A 19,978-nucleotide genomic window follows, 5' to 3' on the forward strand; every position below is an offset into this window, starting at 1 on the left:
AGACCAGACCTCCACTGAGACTACGATCAGAGCACCATTTGTACATAAATCCACAAAAATCAGCCATGCCACAACACATCAAATTGGGTCACTACATCCTGCTAGATGACTTTGATATTCTCACCAAAATATTTGCATTCCAAGATTGGATCATCTTAGCTGCAACAGACAGATTTAAGCTCCAGTGTAACAATGTGTGAACAAAAGATGATTTGTAAGATTTGAGGTTTTCACAGCGGTGACTATGAAGACAGCAGTCTTCTGGGATGTGGCACTGTGTAGGTATTATGTTAACCGACATTTCGGAAGAACGTATCACCTCCATCTTCAGGGTAGAAGAAAAAAAGAAAATACGCAAGTGAAGAACTGGTATGATCAGGTGCAAATAGACTAATGTCAAGAATAAACCCAGCTGTATTGAGTAGGAGGAGATGGGAGGGGGGGGCTACATGGGAAATCAGTAGAGAGGAGAGTGGAGGGGTCTAGGCAGGTTGGACCAGCAGGTAGCAGGCTTCGAGGAGAGGGCACTTGACTTGGCCCCACACAAGCCCCGCTGCTGGTTTTGCTACATGGACGACACCTTTGTCATCTGGCCACATGGGCCTTACAAGCTGAAAGAATTCCTGAACCACCTAAATAGTGTTCACCAGTGCATTCATTTCACAATGGAGACCAAAATTGAGGTCCATCTCCCCTTCCTGGATATAGATATTTACAGGAGACCCAACAGTTCTCTGGGCTATAGAGTGTACTGCAAATTCAGCCATACAAACTTCTACCTTAATGCTGCGTCCCACCACCACCCATCCAACAAGCAAGTTGTACTTTCCACATTGGTGCACAGGGCTAGAGCTCTTTGTGATCAAGACAGCATACATGCAGAGTTTGTGCTCCTGGGAGACGTTTTCAGGCGGAACAGTTACAACAACCGGCAGATCCGCAGAGTTCTCAACCATCGTCCAAACATCAGTCAGCCCGATGATAAACTGGACTCAGTCACCTTCCTGCCCTATGCAGGGACTATATTCAATCAAATCAGCAGAGTGCTGTCCTGGCACAACATCAAATCAGTGGGCCTGCCTCCAAAGAAATTATCTAGTTTCGTCCAGCCAGTCAAAGATAGCCTAGGACTGAGGACACCAGGTGTATACAGTATCCCATGCAAGTGAGGCAAGGTCTATATTGGGCAGACGGGCCATTCCATGGACATGAGATTGAAGGAGCATCAGCGGCACATCCATCTGAACAAGTCAGCTGTGGCTCAACACAGCTTCGATTTGGGACACCGCATTCAGCTTCAGAATACCTCCATCCTCACCACCAAGACCCATTATATGGATTGCATCATTAGGGAGGCCATTGAGATTGAACTCCATCCCGACAATATGAAGAGAGAAATGGGGTTCTACCTCAGCAAGTCATGGAAGCCTCTCATCTGTTCCCTCAAGAAACCCCCAGGACATGACACTGGATCCACAAGGCCACGCAAGTCCACACCGGACTCACATAGCAACCCCCAAGCTTAAAGGTTAATGCCCTCCCATTAACCTTGCCTTTTTCCTCCGACACAATATTCTATACTTGCTCTAGCCTGCAACCTGCTGGCCCAACCTGCCCAGACCCCTCCCCTCCCCACTCCTGTCTACTGATTTCCCATGTAGCCTCCCCCTCTCCCAACCCTTCCTGCTCTATACAGCTGAGTTTATTCTCAACATCAGTCTATTTGCACCTGATCATACCAGTTCATCGCTTGCATATTTTCTTTCTTTTTCTTTTACTTTGAAGATGGAGGCGATACGTTCCTCCGAAATGTCAGTTAACACAACACCTACATGGCGCCACATCCCAGAAGACTGCTCTCTTCAAAAGGTGATTTATTCCTAAGCAGGTCATGTAAGGTTCTCATTAATGCCTCAAAAGAGAGCAAGAAGGCTCTATCCAAGTAACAGTCTTGACTTTGCTCGCTTCTGCCCTTAAAAGGAAATTGTTTTAAATAATGGCTTTGTTCAATGTCTGCAATCTTGTAGTCTGGTGAAGGGGCAGGCAGTAGCCAACAAACTGAGTTGGCAAGATGTTAAAGGAAATGAAGGTTAAAGGTAGTGGTGGTGGGAGGATTCTAATGACAGATCACCTCCAAGCAAAGATGCACAAGAATGCACTGCATGCTAAACCTCAGTCAGGATATATGACAGGCTAATTTCATAAAGTGGAGCCATCAAAAACCGAATACGCCTTGGGTGTTTATGAGTGCACATATGCCTATCATCCCATAGTCCACAATCACAGTTTCCTCAGCCTGGATTGTACAACAAGTCTGCAGAAGAAAATTTACCCCTCATTGAAGTACATTTTTATCTTAGAAACACAATGCCTGAAAGTACTGAAACAATTACTTGAAGAAAGTGAGATGGAGGTGTGGCTAAGCTTGGTTCACTCATTCCCAAGCTTCACTTTTTCATAAAACAAAGTGACTGAAGGAGCTGACAAGTGTGCAAAAGAATGAGCACTAGCAGTGAGAACTCTGTATTGTTAAAACTACAAAAACGACATGAACAATTTATCCTACATATAATGAAGGTTTTTTTTAATGCTAGTGGGGTGAGATTAAGTCCCTTCTACTACGGCCACTTGTGGCCTACTGTACCAGCCCCAGATGATAGGTGAGGGTGATTGTGGAGCAATTGGTGGAATGAAGATTGGCAGGGGAAACCAAAGTACTTGGAGAAAACCTGCCCCAGCGTCACTTTGTCCATCACAAATCCCACTTCTCCAGGCCTGGGATCGAACCCGGGTCGCTGCGGTGGGAAGCCAGCGAATAACTGCTTCAGCTATGGCACAGCCACTTAATGGGGGTACTAACTGATCTACTATGAGATGGTGAAATGACAATGAAAGATATTTCAAAACATCAAAAGAATTTCATGATACTCTCTTACATTATTTGGTGGCACTGTATATGCACAATCAGGTTTTAAATGCCTTCCTTTGGATAAGATGCTTACAATGGAAAATTTTGACAATGTAATTCATCTACTACCTGCAGGGTGTGAAGATTTAACCATCAATCCTGACCAAGTTTTTTTATGAATGTACTTTTTACAAGGTCATCTATTGCAAAAAGAAAGTGAATGGTTCATTTCCAACACCACCCTCTAAGAAATGTTTTAAGGTGTGTGTACATTTCAGTGAAAACAATGAGCCACATGCAAAGTGAACTTGTATTTTGCTTTTCTGGTAGCAATGCTTCCACTAAAGAAGTGTTTGGCAATATGAATTACATCTGGTCTGAAAATATGTGATTTCATATGAACACATTATAAATCATCTTAGCAATGAAATTAGTGAAAAACTTGCATCAAATCCTGAAATACTGAAGAAGATAGGCCTATGTTCTTCAGATAAACACCATGCCATCACAAAGATCACCTCTTCAAAGTAATCAAAGTACAGTTAAAATAACTGCTTACTTATTACGTTACTACATTTATAGATTGTGACTGTGGTTTTGTCGCACTTTATTACAAGATACTCGCATACACTTACAGAAATCTACATCCCCTCTCAAAATAATCGCTGTTGTCTCCTGTTATGGTCCGGTTGAGAAACGCCCCATCTTTGTCAGCACTATCAATCATGTCACTGCAAATGCTCATTCAATTGACACGGTCTTGCATCAGGATGCATGGAACGCTGTGCTGGGTAACATGAGACATGTTCAGGTCACCAGACAGAATATTGCGGTAAGAACCACGGCTAATCCCTTCTGTTGCTGCTATTTCATCTACACTTTGGGAGTGCTTGGCATGCATGCATGCATGCATGCATACATTACATATATCAGCATGTCAGAGTAACACATAGTGTCCAATTGGCACTGAATATAAAACTTGTCAAGCAACAAGTCATAAGACAATCACAGATAAATCACAGAGACATCAATTCGATAGTTAAAATCTAAACTGAATACCTCAATTAAATATATACAATGTTACACATACAATTATACCAACAAGATAATTAGGAATACATAATAATTCTCCTTCCTACTCATATATACATATGCATGCAATGAAGCACTATAGTTGTCACATATTTAGATATAAATTGCACAGTAATATAATGGAATATACCTAAATAAACATATTTTTGACTATAAATCCTTACAATAAAGAAAAAATTCATCAACTGAATAAAACGAATTATTGATTAATATTTCTTTTAGTTTTCCTAGAAAAGTTTCCTGCCTTGTACCAAATCTCTTACACAGAGAGGCAAACTGTTGAAAATTTTAACACACATAATAAACTCCTTTTGCCTTACTGCTAAATGTGACTGTAATACGTGTAGATTCCCTCTGTGTCTTGTGGTCTTATTATGGACTGCATCATTCAAAATAAAATACTCAAGATTACTTATCATAAAAATCATCAAAGATAATATACGTATATTGAGAGGTCAATGTTAATATGTTTAGTTTTTTTAATACCGGCCTGCAGGTATCTCTTTGTTTCAATCCCATCATCACCCTAACAGTTCTCTTCTGTAAGAGAAAAATCTTCTTAGCATCCAGTGAGTTACCCCAGAAAACTGTCCCATACCTCATGACTGAATGAATATATGCGTGAAATATCACTGTAAGTGTTTCAATATTACTGCATAACTTCATATTTCTTAATGCGAAGCATGCCTTGCCCAGTCTCGGTAACATTAATTTAACGTGTGTTTTCCAGTTTAAAACGTACCTATTTCAAGGCCTAAAAATTTGATATTCATTGCATCATATAATAGCTCATTTCCATATTGCAATTGCATTGGCATATTTCCATGATTAATTGTTTCAAATTTTAACACTTTAGTTTCCTTCATATTTAAAGACAGGCCATTACTTGTAAACCAAAGGTTGCAACTTCTTGGACCCTGAATCAGTGCTGACCATTCTTGGCAGCCAGTACGCTCATCATTTTCTAAACTCTTTCCCTTGTGCAAAACATCTGCCCACTTTAAACATAGCACTACAGCCCAAGGCTTCTTCACCATATGCTTGCTTGATCATCTGAAATGTTTTGATAGTGGATTTGCCTAATTCTTGGCAGAACATGACATTTGCCCATTGCTCAAGCTGCAAAATTCTCGATTTCTGCCACTCCCAGACAACTACCCGTCACAACAGTGACTTTCTTTCTGAATACACACATGCATACAACTGCTTCTTACTAGGACAAGAGAAGAATGGACATGGCTCCATCTCGTGGCTCCAGTATCCACTGTACTGCATAACAGCGCCACTATGCAGCCAATCAACGGAATTATTGACTGTACTACGTATTGTACTGTTTCTGACCAGAAAATTTAAGATGAAAAACTGGACTGACACCGCTACATTAAGTGGTGCACTTTGTGATGTATAACTTAACCTAAACCTTCATTGAGACCATTTCACACATGTACAAACTTGTGGTTTCATGGAACATATGATGCACATCATTAAAACAAATCAATTTCTAGCTCTGAGGAGCCTTTGTATGCAGCTTTAACAAATACATTTTCATGCGAGAATTTGCAGTTTAGTAAACAAAGTGGCACGAATTCAGTACTTTTTACTACTGTAGCAGTTAAGCCCATTTCTACGCAACAATCCGAAACTAAGAGGTTGCCATGGCAACATTCCACAAGCAAAAACCGAGTACTGTTGGAAACGGGGTTTTCTATATTAGTCAGTGCAGAGGGGATATAAGAAGACCTACTGGATCCAGCGCAGTCTCAGTTAAATGGAGACCCGGTGTGAGCGCTGGAATATCAAAAATAATGAAGATAAGACTCAGGGGATCTACTTCACTCGCAGTCATCATCCGCCTGTGTCTCATCTTAAATTGAATGGAAGATATATTCCATTTGTAAATTGTGTAAAATATCTCGGAGTAACCTTTGATAGGAGGGTTCATTATTCATTCATTCATTCATTATTATAGGGGGTGGGTTTCCCCATGCACCGCCACTATGAGTCTATTGTACATCCCCCTTTAATTTCTATTGTTGCCATACCCTACCAGTACTGGTTCCAGCGAGGTCGGACCCCTTCTGGCAGTGGTACCTGATAACTTCCCCATCTACCGGAGGCATTGGAAACTACTTGGGCAGGAAATGTTTGATAGGAGGGTTAAATGGAGATTACACATAGAAATGATTGAAGTCAAGGCCTTCAGAACATTTATAAGATGGTATTCCCTATTCAAAAGTGAGCAATTAAATGCTAACATTAAGCTGACCCCCCACAAAGTTCTCATTATTTTTGTAATGACTTATGCTTGAAGAACAGGCAGAGAGTGATATCTGGAGTGTGTGATTCACTGAGACTGTTATAATTACTGTGTCAGAACACTTAGAGAGGGGCGGCTGTTCAGAGAGATGAGCACAGAAGCAGAGGAATAGCCACTGTTAGATGTTAGCCAGAAACTTCTAGTGAAGACATTGAAGGCTGGAAAGTTCTTAGCATGTGCTTGAGTGACTGGTAACATGTGGAAGTCAGCCCTGGCACTTTGGGATGCAGAAATCACCAAATTTTCCCCTACTTTCCTTTCTTAAACATTCAACGTGGATATTTAAGTATCACACTAAACACTGCACTGTGGAACTATTTTTTGTATTCCCCTTTTATATTTGCACTGAAATGGTTGAACTTTCACATAAGATTTTTTTTTCACAGAACTGAATATGAGGTGGTATCGGAAATTTCTCAGAATGTTAGTGTTGTAACTGCGACCATTCCTAAAAAAAAAAAATATTGCCCAATCACTTGCCATTCCCACTTAGAGTGTGTGTGCGCGCACACACACACGCACACACACACACCTTAACTTTATATTGCATAATGCCACTTGCTGAATGGTGAGAGAATTTCCTTCCTTTCATTTTGAGTATTGATATGTCCACTAACATCATTTATCAGCAACTGTGAATCCAAAAATCATTATGCAGAGTTTGCAACCACCAGTAACAAAAATGAAATATTCTGCATATTAACTTCATGCATGACTGTTATTTTACAAGGGTGAAATTTAATTAGTCTTATGGCTTGAATACAGATCCCAGTAAAACAATAGTTTCTTATGTCATGCATCTAAATGATTTGCAAGGACAGATCTCATATTGTGGTTGAATAACTTCAACTTCCTCTTCAGTCAGTGCATCTCTCTTTGACTGTCTACTTCTGTGATAAACTGAATCTATGGGCTGCTATTTTCAACAAGATTTGATATGCATAACTTTGTTGAAACTTCCTCGCCTGGGCATTTACAAGTGAACAGCTGAATACACTTGCTATAAGTTTTCTCTCACATGAAGGATTCCAGTATGGAAACTAGCTGCTGAAATGTATAACTTACCTCACTGCAACAGTAATGAATTCAGACCTCACAACACAACCTGAACAAGCAGAACCTCCAACCACTAACATAACAGTTGCAATATGACTGTTGATTGCACAATTGGCTTATCATGTCATATTATGCAGTCATCACAGCTAAAACATCTGCTGTGTTCATCGCTTCATTCTCATTTGTAATCTGCAGATTTGTGCATCAAACAAAATCCTAAGTAAGAAAACTAAAATAATTCATTTAGAAGAAACATATTCTTACTTTTACTCAAAATATGTACTCAAGGAAGTCGAGGAATCTTCAGGTCATATATACAATGAAGGCAATTTATAACATAAACCTACTACAATTACAATTCTCACTAGTAACATTATGCAGTTATAAATAAAAAACGAAAGGGGGGATCGTTCCTCTATTTTCACCTTTATTACATCAGTATGCAAACAGACGTATCCACCTATGCCCAGTATACTTTTCAATAGAGCCACTCTGTTTACCTGACACTGTACTAGTTGCTGAAAGTTGTCTGCTCCAAAGTTCAAGCAAATTCCCACAATATAGCTGCCATATATTCAATCCTGGCAACATAACAATGTGAGTTATGCCATAACAGACTGACTCCTGAAAGAATAAGAGATATACTATTCATTTGTTTTTTTGTGTCTAACCACAGTTACAGTACCAAGCAATTACTTAAAATTAGTTACCAGCATTTTCAGCTAGACAGAGCACCAACAAACATCACAGAAAATTCACTGCTGCTTCCATAGGCTGTTTCTGGTGCATAATAGCTGGACTACAATAATCACTTTCCCTCAATCTGAATATATAAGAATGATTTCTAATAAAGCTTTCAACAGAAATAATACATGCTTCATGGACAAAACTCCGTAATTCTCTTCTGGAAATCACATGATGTGAACTTCAACATACTGTAGAATTTTGAACATCAGCTTGAAATGTGCTTGGATGTTGAACATTTCACTTTCAGCAGCTACTGTAGTATCAGATATATAAGGCTTTACTGTAAACAAATACTGGGCATTGATGGTGAGCCCTTAGTTAGTTAGTTAGTTATTAGAGAGGGTGGGTTTCCCCATGCACTTACACCTGTAGTGGTCCATTGTGCTTCCCTCTATGATTTCTACCAGCCTCTATATCCTACCGGCATTGGTGCTTACCATCAGTCCCGCCCAGCCAGCGAGACCGGCTATCTACTGGCTGAGAAGTATCTACAATGCTTGCCCCATCTACCGGAGGTATTAGTGACTGCTGTTGGGCAGCAAATGTCCGCAATTTTGCTCAGTGACCTCCTTTGGAGGTATGAGGTTCTTTTACGTGCCGTAAAGCTACGACACGGGACCCACGGCTTAAAATCCCTCCCAGAGGACTTGTTCCCTGAATTTTTCCGCCCTTAAAAATTCAACGACCTCCGCCGGGTATTTGAACCCGCGTACTACGAGTCATGAGGTGGGAATGTTACCTCTAGACTACGGAGGCCGCTTTGGTGAGCCCTTAAGATCCATAAGTAAGGCTAATATTAGCCTTACTTTGATAAAGCGATCCAAAAGCAGGCATCCCACTCTAACAAACAAAAAACAAAGGAATGAACTTTGGTGACTCAGTCTTTCCAAATTAAGAAACTGAAAAAAGCTTGGCAGTTAAAAATGATTAGTGCTAAAGACCAAGGATGAACACTGTCATATGTAAAGTCTATTTGACATCATGATTATTTTTTACTGTTGTCTTATTTGTAAAGTGCAAACAACATAAATAGATGAATAACTGGCACATAATTCTATGACAAACTTTTGTTCATTTTACTAACTTCATATAGTAAAATCCCAACTATCCAACCTCTCAGAAATATGTTACAATACAAAGTATAAAACATATCATTATTAACTTTTTTTAATGAAAGGCAAACACAACAATTCCACAGTAAACTTAATAGAGTAGTAGAATTATTTAATAATTATAATAATTTAGAGTTCTATGTGAATTTTGTTTTCATAGAATGCCTACGCAGGATAAAATGGAATATGGGATCATCTGGGCTTTGCTATAATAGCGAAACAGCAAGATTAAAATTACCTTTTTTTATCTCTGATTTTAAAGGAAATTTGAAATAAGTGTAAATGTGTGTTAAAAATAAGATCTAAAAGTTTGTGACGATGGTATATTGCTACATGTATTATGTTTTTGGACATTAATCCATCATCTTGTCTATTTTTTAAAGAATCGTCCTATTTCTTTTTCAAAACACAACGTTTCGGGGACTGGACTCTGTCCCGGCCCTCTGATGAATCCTACTCAGTTGGGTCAAACAGATAGGGCTAGCCCCTATCTCCGGACCGGGTCCAATAGATAGAGCTAGGAGATAGGCTAGTTCTATCTATTGGACGCAACTGAGTAGGTTTTACCTGAGGACAAGGACAGAATTCAGTCTCCGAAACGTTGTTTCGATTAAGAAACAGGACGGATTTTAAAAAATGGTCAAGACAATGTATAATGTCCAAAAACATAATACTTGTGTTAAATATACTTACCAAAGTTGAGGTTGACTTCCCGGTCGGAGTTACGTCTCTCAAAAATGAACCAGCCTACTCAAACCAGGCCAATTTTGGCTAGTACAGATCATCAGTGCCAACACCGCTCTTTTTCGACTTGAAAATTCTTGACAGTTCTTGTCTGTACAGGGTTTTCATAGTTTTCAATTTTTTACGATCTAATTCCACGTCAATATTTTCAAATCCTTGTTCCCTAAGTTCCAGCACCAGCTTCTAGAACAACAATACTCTTTCTTTTTGTTCATGTAACCTTGATGTCGAATATTCCATAACATTTCGTACGTTTCATACAATTCTAAGAACTTCATTATTTCCTTCACACTCCACATTGGGGCGCTCATTATAATATAAAATATAAATACTAACACAATAAGACACTCGGAAATTATTTTCAAAATATAGGCGTAATAATTAAGCCAAAACACATACTACGTCACCCTTTCAACTTGCAAGTTACAACCTGTTGGTAGTTAGTTTGGGGTTCCGTGGTGTGTGGCACGTGGTAGCGTAGTTCAGGCTGGGCCCGTTGAGTTACTATGCTACAAGCCGGAAGGTCGCGGGTTCAAGTCCCGATGAGGTCCTTGGATTTTTTTCAATTTACCTAATCCTTCCAGGCGCACTCTGGCCCTGGGATCGACTTAGCCTCTAACAGAAATTAGAATCCAGAAATATTATTTGGGGTAAAAGGCGGCCGGCGCGTAGGGCTGACAACCTTTCCGCCATCTATGAGCCGATTGCCTAGAAAATGTAGGAACTTCAACATCATCTCGCAACCCTATGGGCCTCCATGGCCTGTTAGAGGGATACCTTTACTTTTTACTTTACTTACTAGTTAGGCTGATAACCCATTGACGTAACTAGCCGCGTCAGTGGGTTATCATCTTGAAGACCTTGAAACGCAGTTGAATGAAGGCTTCCACACACCAGAGCGCACCAGAGCGATCATCGTCATGATCGTCATCATCGTGGCGAAAACGTCTTCTCACACCAACAACGCGGTGGTAGCGATCGTAGCGATGGTAGCGATTAGTGTGAAAAATCCCGTAAGCACATCGTAAACGTTGCATCGATTATCACGTCTGGAAGAAGCATTACCTTTGGCAGGCGTAGTTGATGAGAGGAGCAGCAGCAAGCAGAGTGATAATTCCTTTTATTGTGTACAATGAGAGAAATTTGAGAAGTTATTATAAATATTAACATCACAATTAATTTTATATTAATTAATATATTTTTCAGGAAGAAGCACGCAAAGTTATAGTTTCACTGTCTCCATCAGTTCAAACGGTAAAAGCAGAGGGAAAGTCAACTTGACTCCTGTAATGTGTCCCCGTGTGAATTAGGTTTAAGGTAAGTAAATAAGATGTTTCTAACCTACGCAACTTGATTCTCATAACAAATCAGATTTATACCGTTAACTAGAAACAACTTACGTATCTCACGATGGCCTACTTGTAAATACAAAATAAATCCTTTGGGTATATGTGGTTTTCACTGTTTTCACGCCCTAATGCGTCATAACCTGATCCATATCGTACACACCTCCTGTGACGTTGCACATGTTTCGAAGCATTGTGCAATTTTCTTAGTCATATAAAACAGACTGTCGTGAGTGTAATCAATGTGAAATTCGTTTCGAGCATTTGTAGACATTTCAGCAGCAAAAAAAGAAAAAAAAAGTAACATTTTTGTCTATATGCCACATTTAACAGTATTAAGAATATACCAAATCTTACTGCACATTTAGTAATTCAGTAGATATTGGTATATTTGTGTCATCATAAGACAATAATACAGCTTTAGTAACTGAGTAATCATAACAATGGATGCACAACTACACAGTGCGAATACTCATGCACGATATTTGTGTCCCAAGCGAGCTATTGTAGAATCTGACATCTGGTAGGAGATTATTCTTCAGTCACTTTCGGACATTTGATAATTTAATAATTAAGAAAATTCCAATACCGCTTTTGCATATTAATATAAATGCCCCACCCATAATTTGAAATGGTTCTAATATATTTTCTTAATACAACTTTCATTTGTATTAAAAAGTCCTGAATGCCTGTCGCTTGTTTTACTAAGCTACAAATTCTACCATGTAAATGGTATTTGATGAAGTTGCATACAAATGCTCCTCAAAGCTAGAAACTGATTTTCTTGTAACAAAATACATCATTTGTTCCACGAAAGCACAATTTGTACATGTCTGAACCATGTCAGTGATGGTTTACAGTAAGTTCACAAGTTTGTACATGCCTTGACCAAGTCAGTGATCACTTATGTCAAGTTATATAACATGAAGTACACCACTTAATGCAAAAGTGTCATTCCAGTTTTTCATTTGTAAGCGAATTCACCCACTTGACATGATTTTTAAGTTCTTCAAAGCATAAGGAGCATACACATTGGTATTGATTGATTCACACTTTATTCTTGCATAGGAAAATTTCTTGTATGCAGATTGGGGATGAATGGTCGCTTTAATGTAGTGCAAAACATAGCAAAAGTACTGTGTTAAGAGTAGATGCTTTAGATAAGTAAACTTGTAAACTAGAATACAAACACTAAAGAAAATATACACTATAAATCAAGTATATGCTGTAAGCGGCCTCCATAGTCTAGAGGTAACGTTCCCACCTTATGACTCATAGTACGCGGGTTCAAGTACCCGGCGGAGGTCATCAAATTTTTAAGGGCGGAAAAATTCAGGGAACAAGTCCTCCGGGAGGGACTTTTAAGCCGTGGGTCCCATGTCGTAGCTTTATGGCACGTAAAAGAACCTCATATCTCCAAAGGAGGTCACTGAGCCAAATTAACGGACGTTTCCCGCCCAACAGCAGTCTCTAATACCTCTGGTAGATGGGGGAAGCATTATAGATACCTCTCAGCTAGTAGAGCCGGTCTCGCTGGCTGGGCGGGACTGATGGTAAGCACCAGTACCGGTAGGATATAGAGACTGGTAGAAATCATAGAGGAAAGCACAATGGACCAATACAGGTCTCAGTGCATGGGGAAACCCACCCTCTCCAATAATTAACTAACTAAGTATATGCTGTGTAAGATTTGAGGCTTTAAGTATATGCTGTCAAAAAAATCTTAAAATTACATCATCATCATTATTATCATAATTCGAAAGTTGCTGAATTCCATTTTCAACATTAACTGGAACCAGTATCAACATGCCAGAAATCTCATTAAACGTGCAAAACTTATCTTCCATAGGTTTTCTACTGAAGATACGACACTGCCTTAATGATTCTGTAGACAATGTATAATACTGTTCTAGCATTTAATTTTCACTTTTGCCTATTATCAGTGCATTAATTACAAGAATTATCAATATGATTAAAGTGTGGGTTCCACTATTATTAATGCATTAATGACAAGAATTATCAATATCATTACAGTATGGATTCCACACTGATTCATGCAAAATGATTCTCATTGTGAGTTGATACATAATATGTTCATTTCAAAGTAATGACAAGTGGAGAGCATAATCATTAATTTTTAAGCATAAAGTAACATAATGAAGCCACTTATACTACATGTAGAATAATTACAAGGGGCCAATTTTGTCATTGGAAGCTAACAGTCAACAACCTAGCCAAAAAAAGTCCCCATATTTTATGGTACCAAAAGGTTCACCACCTTCACAAAAGGATGCCAACGATCCTTCATGTTGTACCAAATGAATGAAATCCACACTCTTGCATCCATTTACTTCAAGATCAATTAATATTATCCTCCCATCTGCACAGATTAATGACTCTTCCATTTGTGTCTTTGGCTTTTTCATTACATGTTAAATTATTTCTGTTTATAAAAGTGTCATTTCAGTAAATATGAAATGTTATTCCCTTACTTACTTACTTACTCACTCACTCATGCAGCTGAGCCCTTCTGAAGGAGCCGCCAATTCTGCGGCTACTCAAGAATTTCCCAGCATTTTATGGAACCCAAAGGTTCATTACCATGTTTACAAGAGTCCTTCACTGGTCAGGCAGATCAATCCAATCCATACCATCCCATCCTCTCTCTCAAAGATCCATTTTAATATTATCCACCCACCTACACCTTGGTCTTCCCAGTGGTCTCTTTCCTTCTGGCTTCCTCACCACCATCCTATATGCATTCTTCTTGTCCCCCATTCGTGCTACATGCCCTGCCCACCCCATCCTCCTTGACTTGATCATTCTAATTATACAGCATGGGGCACAGAAACTTCCTTTTTTTCAAGGCGAATAAAAAAATTATTGCTGATAGACAAAATTTATGTGTAGCTAATGAAAGAACATACTTTAAAGTTTTAAATCATGTAGGTTTAAACAAAATATCTTGAAGGTGGTGGCCACCATTCTCTATGCACTGATGCAACAGTTTTCTGAAGTTCCCCTCTGCACGTTCTAACATGTGCACCAGAATTTGGGCTACTTCCTGCCGAATAACATTATTCACCTGAAGCAGGTTTGTGCCTTAAGGTATCCCCTTAAAAAAATCACAGGGCATTAGATCAGGTGAGTCTGCTGCCCACGGTATGTCACTTTGAAGCGAGATGAGCCGTCCGGGGAACTTTGCCCTCAAAACTGTCATTGAAGCTCTGGCTGTGTGGGCCATGGCACCATCCTGTTGGAACCAGACATTTCCTTGATGCATTTCTTCAAGAGCTGGTACGAAAAAGTTTTTAATCATGTCCACATACCCCTGTGAATTGACAGTAACTGCATGATTGCCTTCTTCAAAAAAAAAGGGCCAATAACTCCAACTCTTGACAACGCACACCATACTGTCACCTTATCACTGTGAAGTGGCCTCTCAAGGAGCTCTCTGGGATTGTTACCACTCCAGTAGCGCATATTCTGCTTGTTGACATATCCAGATAGGTGAAAATGTGCCTCATTACTAAAGAAAGCAAGTGCATTAGGGGGTAAATTTTCCAATAACGTTTCGCACACCGTTATTCGGTTCTGGAAATCACGTGGTGACAATTCTTGCACAACACCCATCTTATAGGGATGGAAATGAAGATGTTCGTGAAGAATTCGGCGCATTGAACGATTGGATATGTCTAGAGCGACTGCATGTTTGCGAGCAGAGCATCTTGGAGATCTCAAAATTGACTGTCGAACTGCCTCCACATTTTCTGGCATCGTAATGGTCCATTGTCATCCTGATGATTTTTTCACCACACTCCCGGTTGTCCTAAAGTTCTCTACCCACAAAACAATCGATTTCCGGTTGGGAACTGGACCTCTGGGCTTAATTCCGAAGTGAGTACGGAACGCACGCTGCTCACTCATCCACCTCACGTTTCCTACTGAGGGTTATTAGACAGAAACCTCTGCGGCTTCTGCATTCCCCGAGCCTACCCCCACTTTTCTGCGACCTCCCCTCCCTTCATAATGCGTCTTCAAAAAATGGAAGTTTCTGTGCCCCACCCTGTACTTGGAGAAGAGTACAAGTTATGAAGGTCCTCATTATGTGGTTTTCTCCAAACTCCTGTCACTTCATCTCTGTTTGGTCCAAATATTCTCCTCAACACCCTGTTCTCAAATACCCTCAGTCTGTGTTCCTCCCTTAATGTCAGAGACCAAGTTTCACACCCATACAGAACCACAGGCAAAATTATAGTTTTGTATATTTTAATTTTTATATTTTTTGACAGCAGACGAGAAGACAAAAGGTTCTGGACTGAATGGTAGCAAGCATTACCCGAGCGGAGTCCCCTCTTAATTTCCTCCTCAATCAGGTCTTGATCTGTTATTGTTGTTCCCAAATATCTGAAATGTGCCACATTTTCAAAGCATCTGTTTTCTATCTTTATGTCATGATCTTGCCCTGCATTTTGGTGACGAGACAGCAACATATACTTAGTTCTCTCTGTGTTTACTTCTAGACCAATATCCAAAATGTGTATATATTAACCGTCTTTTAGTGCATACTATTTCACTAGTCACTTCACACTACATGTTTTGACATCATTCTGCCATCCTCAGGTGTATTAATTACGTTAAACCATTGCACTGCCTGCCATCAAGTGTCCATTTATAAAATGATATAAAATGTGTGTTCGTCGTTGTTCAGTAATAAAATTCATATATTAAAACTTAAGATCTGTCATCTTACATGTCGTATATCAAACTCGTGTGTAATGCCATTTATCCACTATGGGAGTCGTTATGTTTTAATTGTGTATATACTGTGTCTTATGATGTGTCTTTCTTATGTGGCTGTGTGCGTTGTATTGCTTGACGTATGTGTGTGTGTCCAACACACACACAATATACACCTGATGCCAAGTGCTTACAACAATGACATAGTGTGTGCCAATATATAGTCACAGGTATTTTGTCATAAACATTGTCTCTGGCAATCCTAACTTGCAATTTTGGATGACAGGATTATTACATACTTTTCAAAGTAAAAATCATTCTCTAGGTGTGTATGAAATTCAAACATCTTGGTATGAATAACAATTTGAAATAATAAAAACTCACAACAGAGGACAGCTGTATTTGGCATTGTTAAATTTGCTTCACATTGTTTCAGTCTGGTGATTGTGGATCTGTTCTCTCTCCAGCGATGGCTTCTGGGAAATGTTTTACAGATTTACCAGATGTGCTGTTGCTAGAGATTTTCTCATACTTGAATATTGAAGACCTTGCGATGTCTGTACAACATGTTAATTCACACTGGCAGAATGTGTCACAAGATAGTTCACTATGGAAAAACCAAACCTTCAGTCCTGGGTGCAAGATGACCGACGAAGAAATTGCAAGACATCTCAGGAATATGCCAGCATTACAAGCCTTCTGTCCAAGTGGAAGAATCAACACAGAAGTCGTCGTTGATACACTGTGCAGATACTGTATAGATATTCGATATATAGAATTCAAGTATTTCCATGAACTGAGTAATTCCAGATTACATGAAATTCTTAAAAAATATCTCAATCTAGAGGAAATCAGTATCCCCCTCCCCATAGAAGATCAGTTACATTTTGCGGATCTAGTTGGACAACTTCAGAATTTGATAACATTAATTTTTCACGCACGTAATGTAACAGTTGCAGATGGAGTACTAAGAGCAATTGCTGATGGATGTCCATCTCTAGAATGCTTAGATTTGGGATTTGCACAATTCCCAAATCAAGAGGTTGAATACTTTTTGGAAAAAAAGGGACAACAGCTTTGTTATTTCAAGTATACAGGCTACATGTCAAAAGTAGCCCACAGACTCTTGACAGAATGTGCAAATCTTCGAGTTCTCACTTATAAACATTGTAATGAAGACCTGCCAAGTACAGACATACACCGTCTCTCGAAATTGTCAGAAATGGAATGTTTGAGACTTATATGTATTTCGGAAGGTCGAACACAGGATGTATCCACCATATTTAAGAATCAGTCAATGTCTAAATTATATACCTTAGACATATGTTATTGTTCTGATTTTGATAGTACATCATTAGCTGTGATTTTGACAAACTGCCCTCAGCTCGAAAGTTTTGCTGTTCGAGACTGTCTACTTACAGATGAGGGTTTCCAGTATATTGGTAACTGTAAGGATCTAGAATATCTTGATATTAGTGGTTGTCCTTTAATAACAGATAAAGCCATGCTATATATTGGTGCTGGATGTCCCAACCTCAGTTACCTCAATATTGCAAATTGCCTTCAGCTGACAAACAAAGGCATTGAATATATTTGCTCAGGCTGTCAGACACTGAAGAAACTTGATATGCAAAATTGTCGTGAAATGACGGATGATGTTATGAAACACATAATCAGATGCAAACAGCTGGAGGTTCTTGAACTTTCATGTAATTGTCAACTATTAGGAATTCATTTTCATCTGATTCCATCAAATCTTATCCATTTGACTGCACTCTATGCTATGGATTGCTTTTCATTAGATGAAAAATGTATAAGCAAACTTAAAGAAGAAATGCCACACCTGTTAATTGTAAAAAATAGTATAAAGAAGGGGGAAACTGATGTTAATGTAGAAGATGACACTGTCTACATTTATAAAGAACTGTGAAAATGAAGTAAAATTTGGTATACAAAAAATTATCTAATCCTCAAGAGAAATAATCTCTACTTTGTATAAATATTCATGTAAGATATTATTAGTCCTTATGTCTTCACACTGCTGACATTCAGAAATCAGCTGTTAGAATACACTGTGTGATGTTTTACATTGAATGTGCCTGTTTATTAGTGAAGCAAGAGATTCTTACCCCCAGAAATGTTTTTGCGCCATTTTGTATTACAAAGATAAACACTTCATGGCACATGGGCATGCATGTAGTCCAATAAATATTGTTACATCTTCGCGGGTTCAAGTCCCGATGAGGTCATTGGATTTTTTTCAATTGACCTAATCCTTCTGGCCGCACTATGGCCATGGGGTTTACTCAGCCTCTAACAGAAATGAGTACCAGGAATTAAATAATTGTCTTGGGGAGTAAATCTCGGCCGGCGCATAAGGCTGATAACCTTACCGCCATCTTTGAGCCAATTGTCTAGATAATGTGAGACCCTCAACATCTCACAACCCTATGGGCCTTCACGGCCTGTTACAGGGATAGCTGTACTTTTTTTTTATGCTACTGAGAAGGCATATTGCTTCAGTTGTTTCTTCAATTAAGTTTATTATAGGCATATTTGGGTAGCACTGTATGGTTTTTCCTGGCACTGTAAAAATGAAATGTATAAATCACAGTCTAACTTCATCCATGAACATGCCCAGAAACTTGGACTTATCCATCAAACAAATAATTTACTGTAACAACTCTATTCATTAACAAAATGTCTTACATTTGAGTCACAGCCTTTGTTGTCTTGAATGAATTTTGTAGAAATGAATAATTAAACAACATCAGATATTTTCCTTTCATTATAACATAATACAATTTTGGGGTTTGTTGGGATATTTGAACAGACTGACTTTGTTACTGATATTGGTGGGAACATTTGAGTGTTAGAAATTTGATCTGATTTCTGTCAGTAAACCATTTATACTTGGCCTTGGAGGCTATTCATCCTTAAATTTTGCATGTGGTATGACTGTTAAATATCTTTGCAAATAAATGAAGATCTATTTGTGATCTACAACTTCATTCTTCTTGAATGGCCAGGCTTTTTTTTTTTTTCTGAAATCCTACACTGCCAAATAATGAGTACTACACCAGTTTCGTGACCATAGATGAGGAGGGTGGTAAGCGTTACAAAAATATCCATTTCATGCTCTATACAACTTTAAATCACCAATATACATGAACTTTATATGACATAAACACCGTCCCAAGTGCAACAATTTATTGTAGTTCTTTTGTCTTGCCCTCTTCTACACTACGTTTCGGCCGCAAACGGCCATCATCAGGTGTATGCACTTACGTAACTGTTACACTGCATGTCCTTTAAAATTTAAAACCACAGGTCTTCACAATTGTTCTTTTCGTCGTTACCAACAGGTTTCGATTTATCAGAATCTACTTCGCTCGTATCTCTCTGCTTTGTGCATTATGTTTGTTGCCTACACTCATCAATTTTGATATTATGAACCGGCACTTTTAAAATCTTCAGTTCTAATTTAAAATTCTTTTAAAAATTAAAATTCTCAGGGTTACTCGCCCTATGTCTGTAGTGCTGCAGCGGCTGCTTCTTGTTTTCAGCACTGTTGTTCTTTGTAGGCTGCCTGTGTGCGGCTGCTGCTTATCTTTGCACAAAGCATACAGATACCAGCAAAGTAGATTCTGATAAATCGAAACCTGTTGGTAATGACAAAAAGAACTGTGAAGACTTACGGTTTTAAATTTTAAACTAGATGCAGTGTAACAGCTTTGTTAAGTGCATACACCTGATGATGCCCGTTTGCGGCCGAAACATGCAGTGTAGAAGGCAAGACAAAAGAACTACAATAAATTGTTGCACTTGGGACGGTGTTTATGTCATATATCGTATAGAGTGCAACAGGATGCTTAAATATAATATTGTATACATGAACTTACAAGGTGTGTCCCAA

The 19,978-nt window shown here is 38.9% G+C and overlaps 2 protein-coding genes across 2 annotated transcripts; both read left to right on the forward strand.

Moving 5' to 3' along the window:
- Nucleotides 1-569: 569 nt before the first annotated feature.
- LOC111861620 lies at nt 570-1,169 on the forward strand. The gene has a single exon (XM_023846333.1). The coding sequence runs from the start codon at nt 570-572 to the stop codon at nt 1,167-1,169; it is 600 nt and encodes a 199-aa protein (XP_023702101.1).
- A 9,621-nt stretch (nt 1,170-10,790) lies between these two features.
- Nucleotides 10,791-18,359, forward strand: LOC111861665 (F-box/LRR-repeat protein 2). The gene is made up of 3 exons (XM_023846420.2): nt 10,791-11,083; nt 11,183-11,293; nt 16,499-18,359. Exon 3 carries the CDS (start codon nt 16,532-16,534, stop codon nt 17,990-17,992), a length of 1,461 nt encoding a protein of 486 aa, XP_023702188.1. The 5' UTR covers nt 10,791-11,083; nt 11,183-11,293; nt 16,499-16,531; the 3' UTR covers nt 17,993-18,359.
- Nucleotides 18,360-19,978: the final 1,619 nt, after the last annotated feature.

Source organism: Cryptotermes secundus, unplaced genomic scaffold (genome assembly GCF_002891405.2).
Source record: "Cryptotermes secundus unplaced genomic scaffold, Csec_1.0 scaffold43, whole genome shotgun sequence".
NCBI classification, from domain to species: Eukaryota; Metazoa; Arthropoda; class Insecta; order Blattodea; family Kalotermitidae; genus Cryptotermes; species Cryptotermes secundus.

Coding starts and splice junctions, on each gene's coding strand:
- LOC111861665 (XM_023846420.2), top strand. CDS start 16,532: ATGGCTTCTGGGAAATGTTTTACAGATTTACCAGATGTGCTGTTGCTA.
- LOC111861620 (XM_023846333.1), top strand. CDS start 570: ATGGACGACACCTTTGTCATCTGGCCACATGGGCCTTACAAGCTGAAA.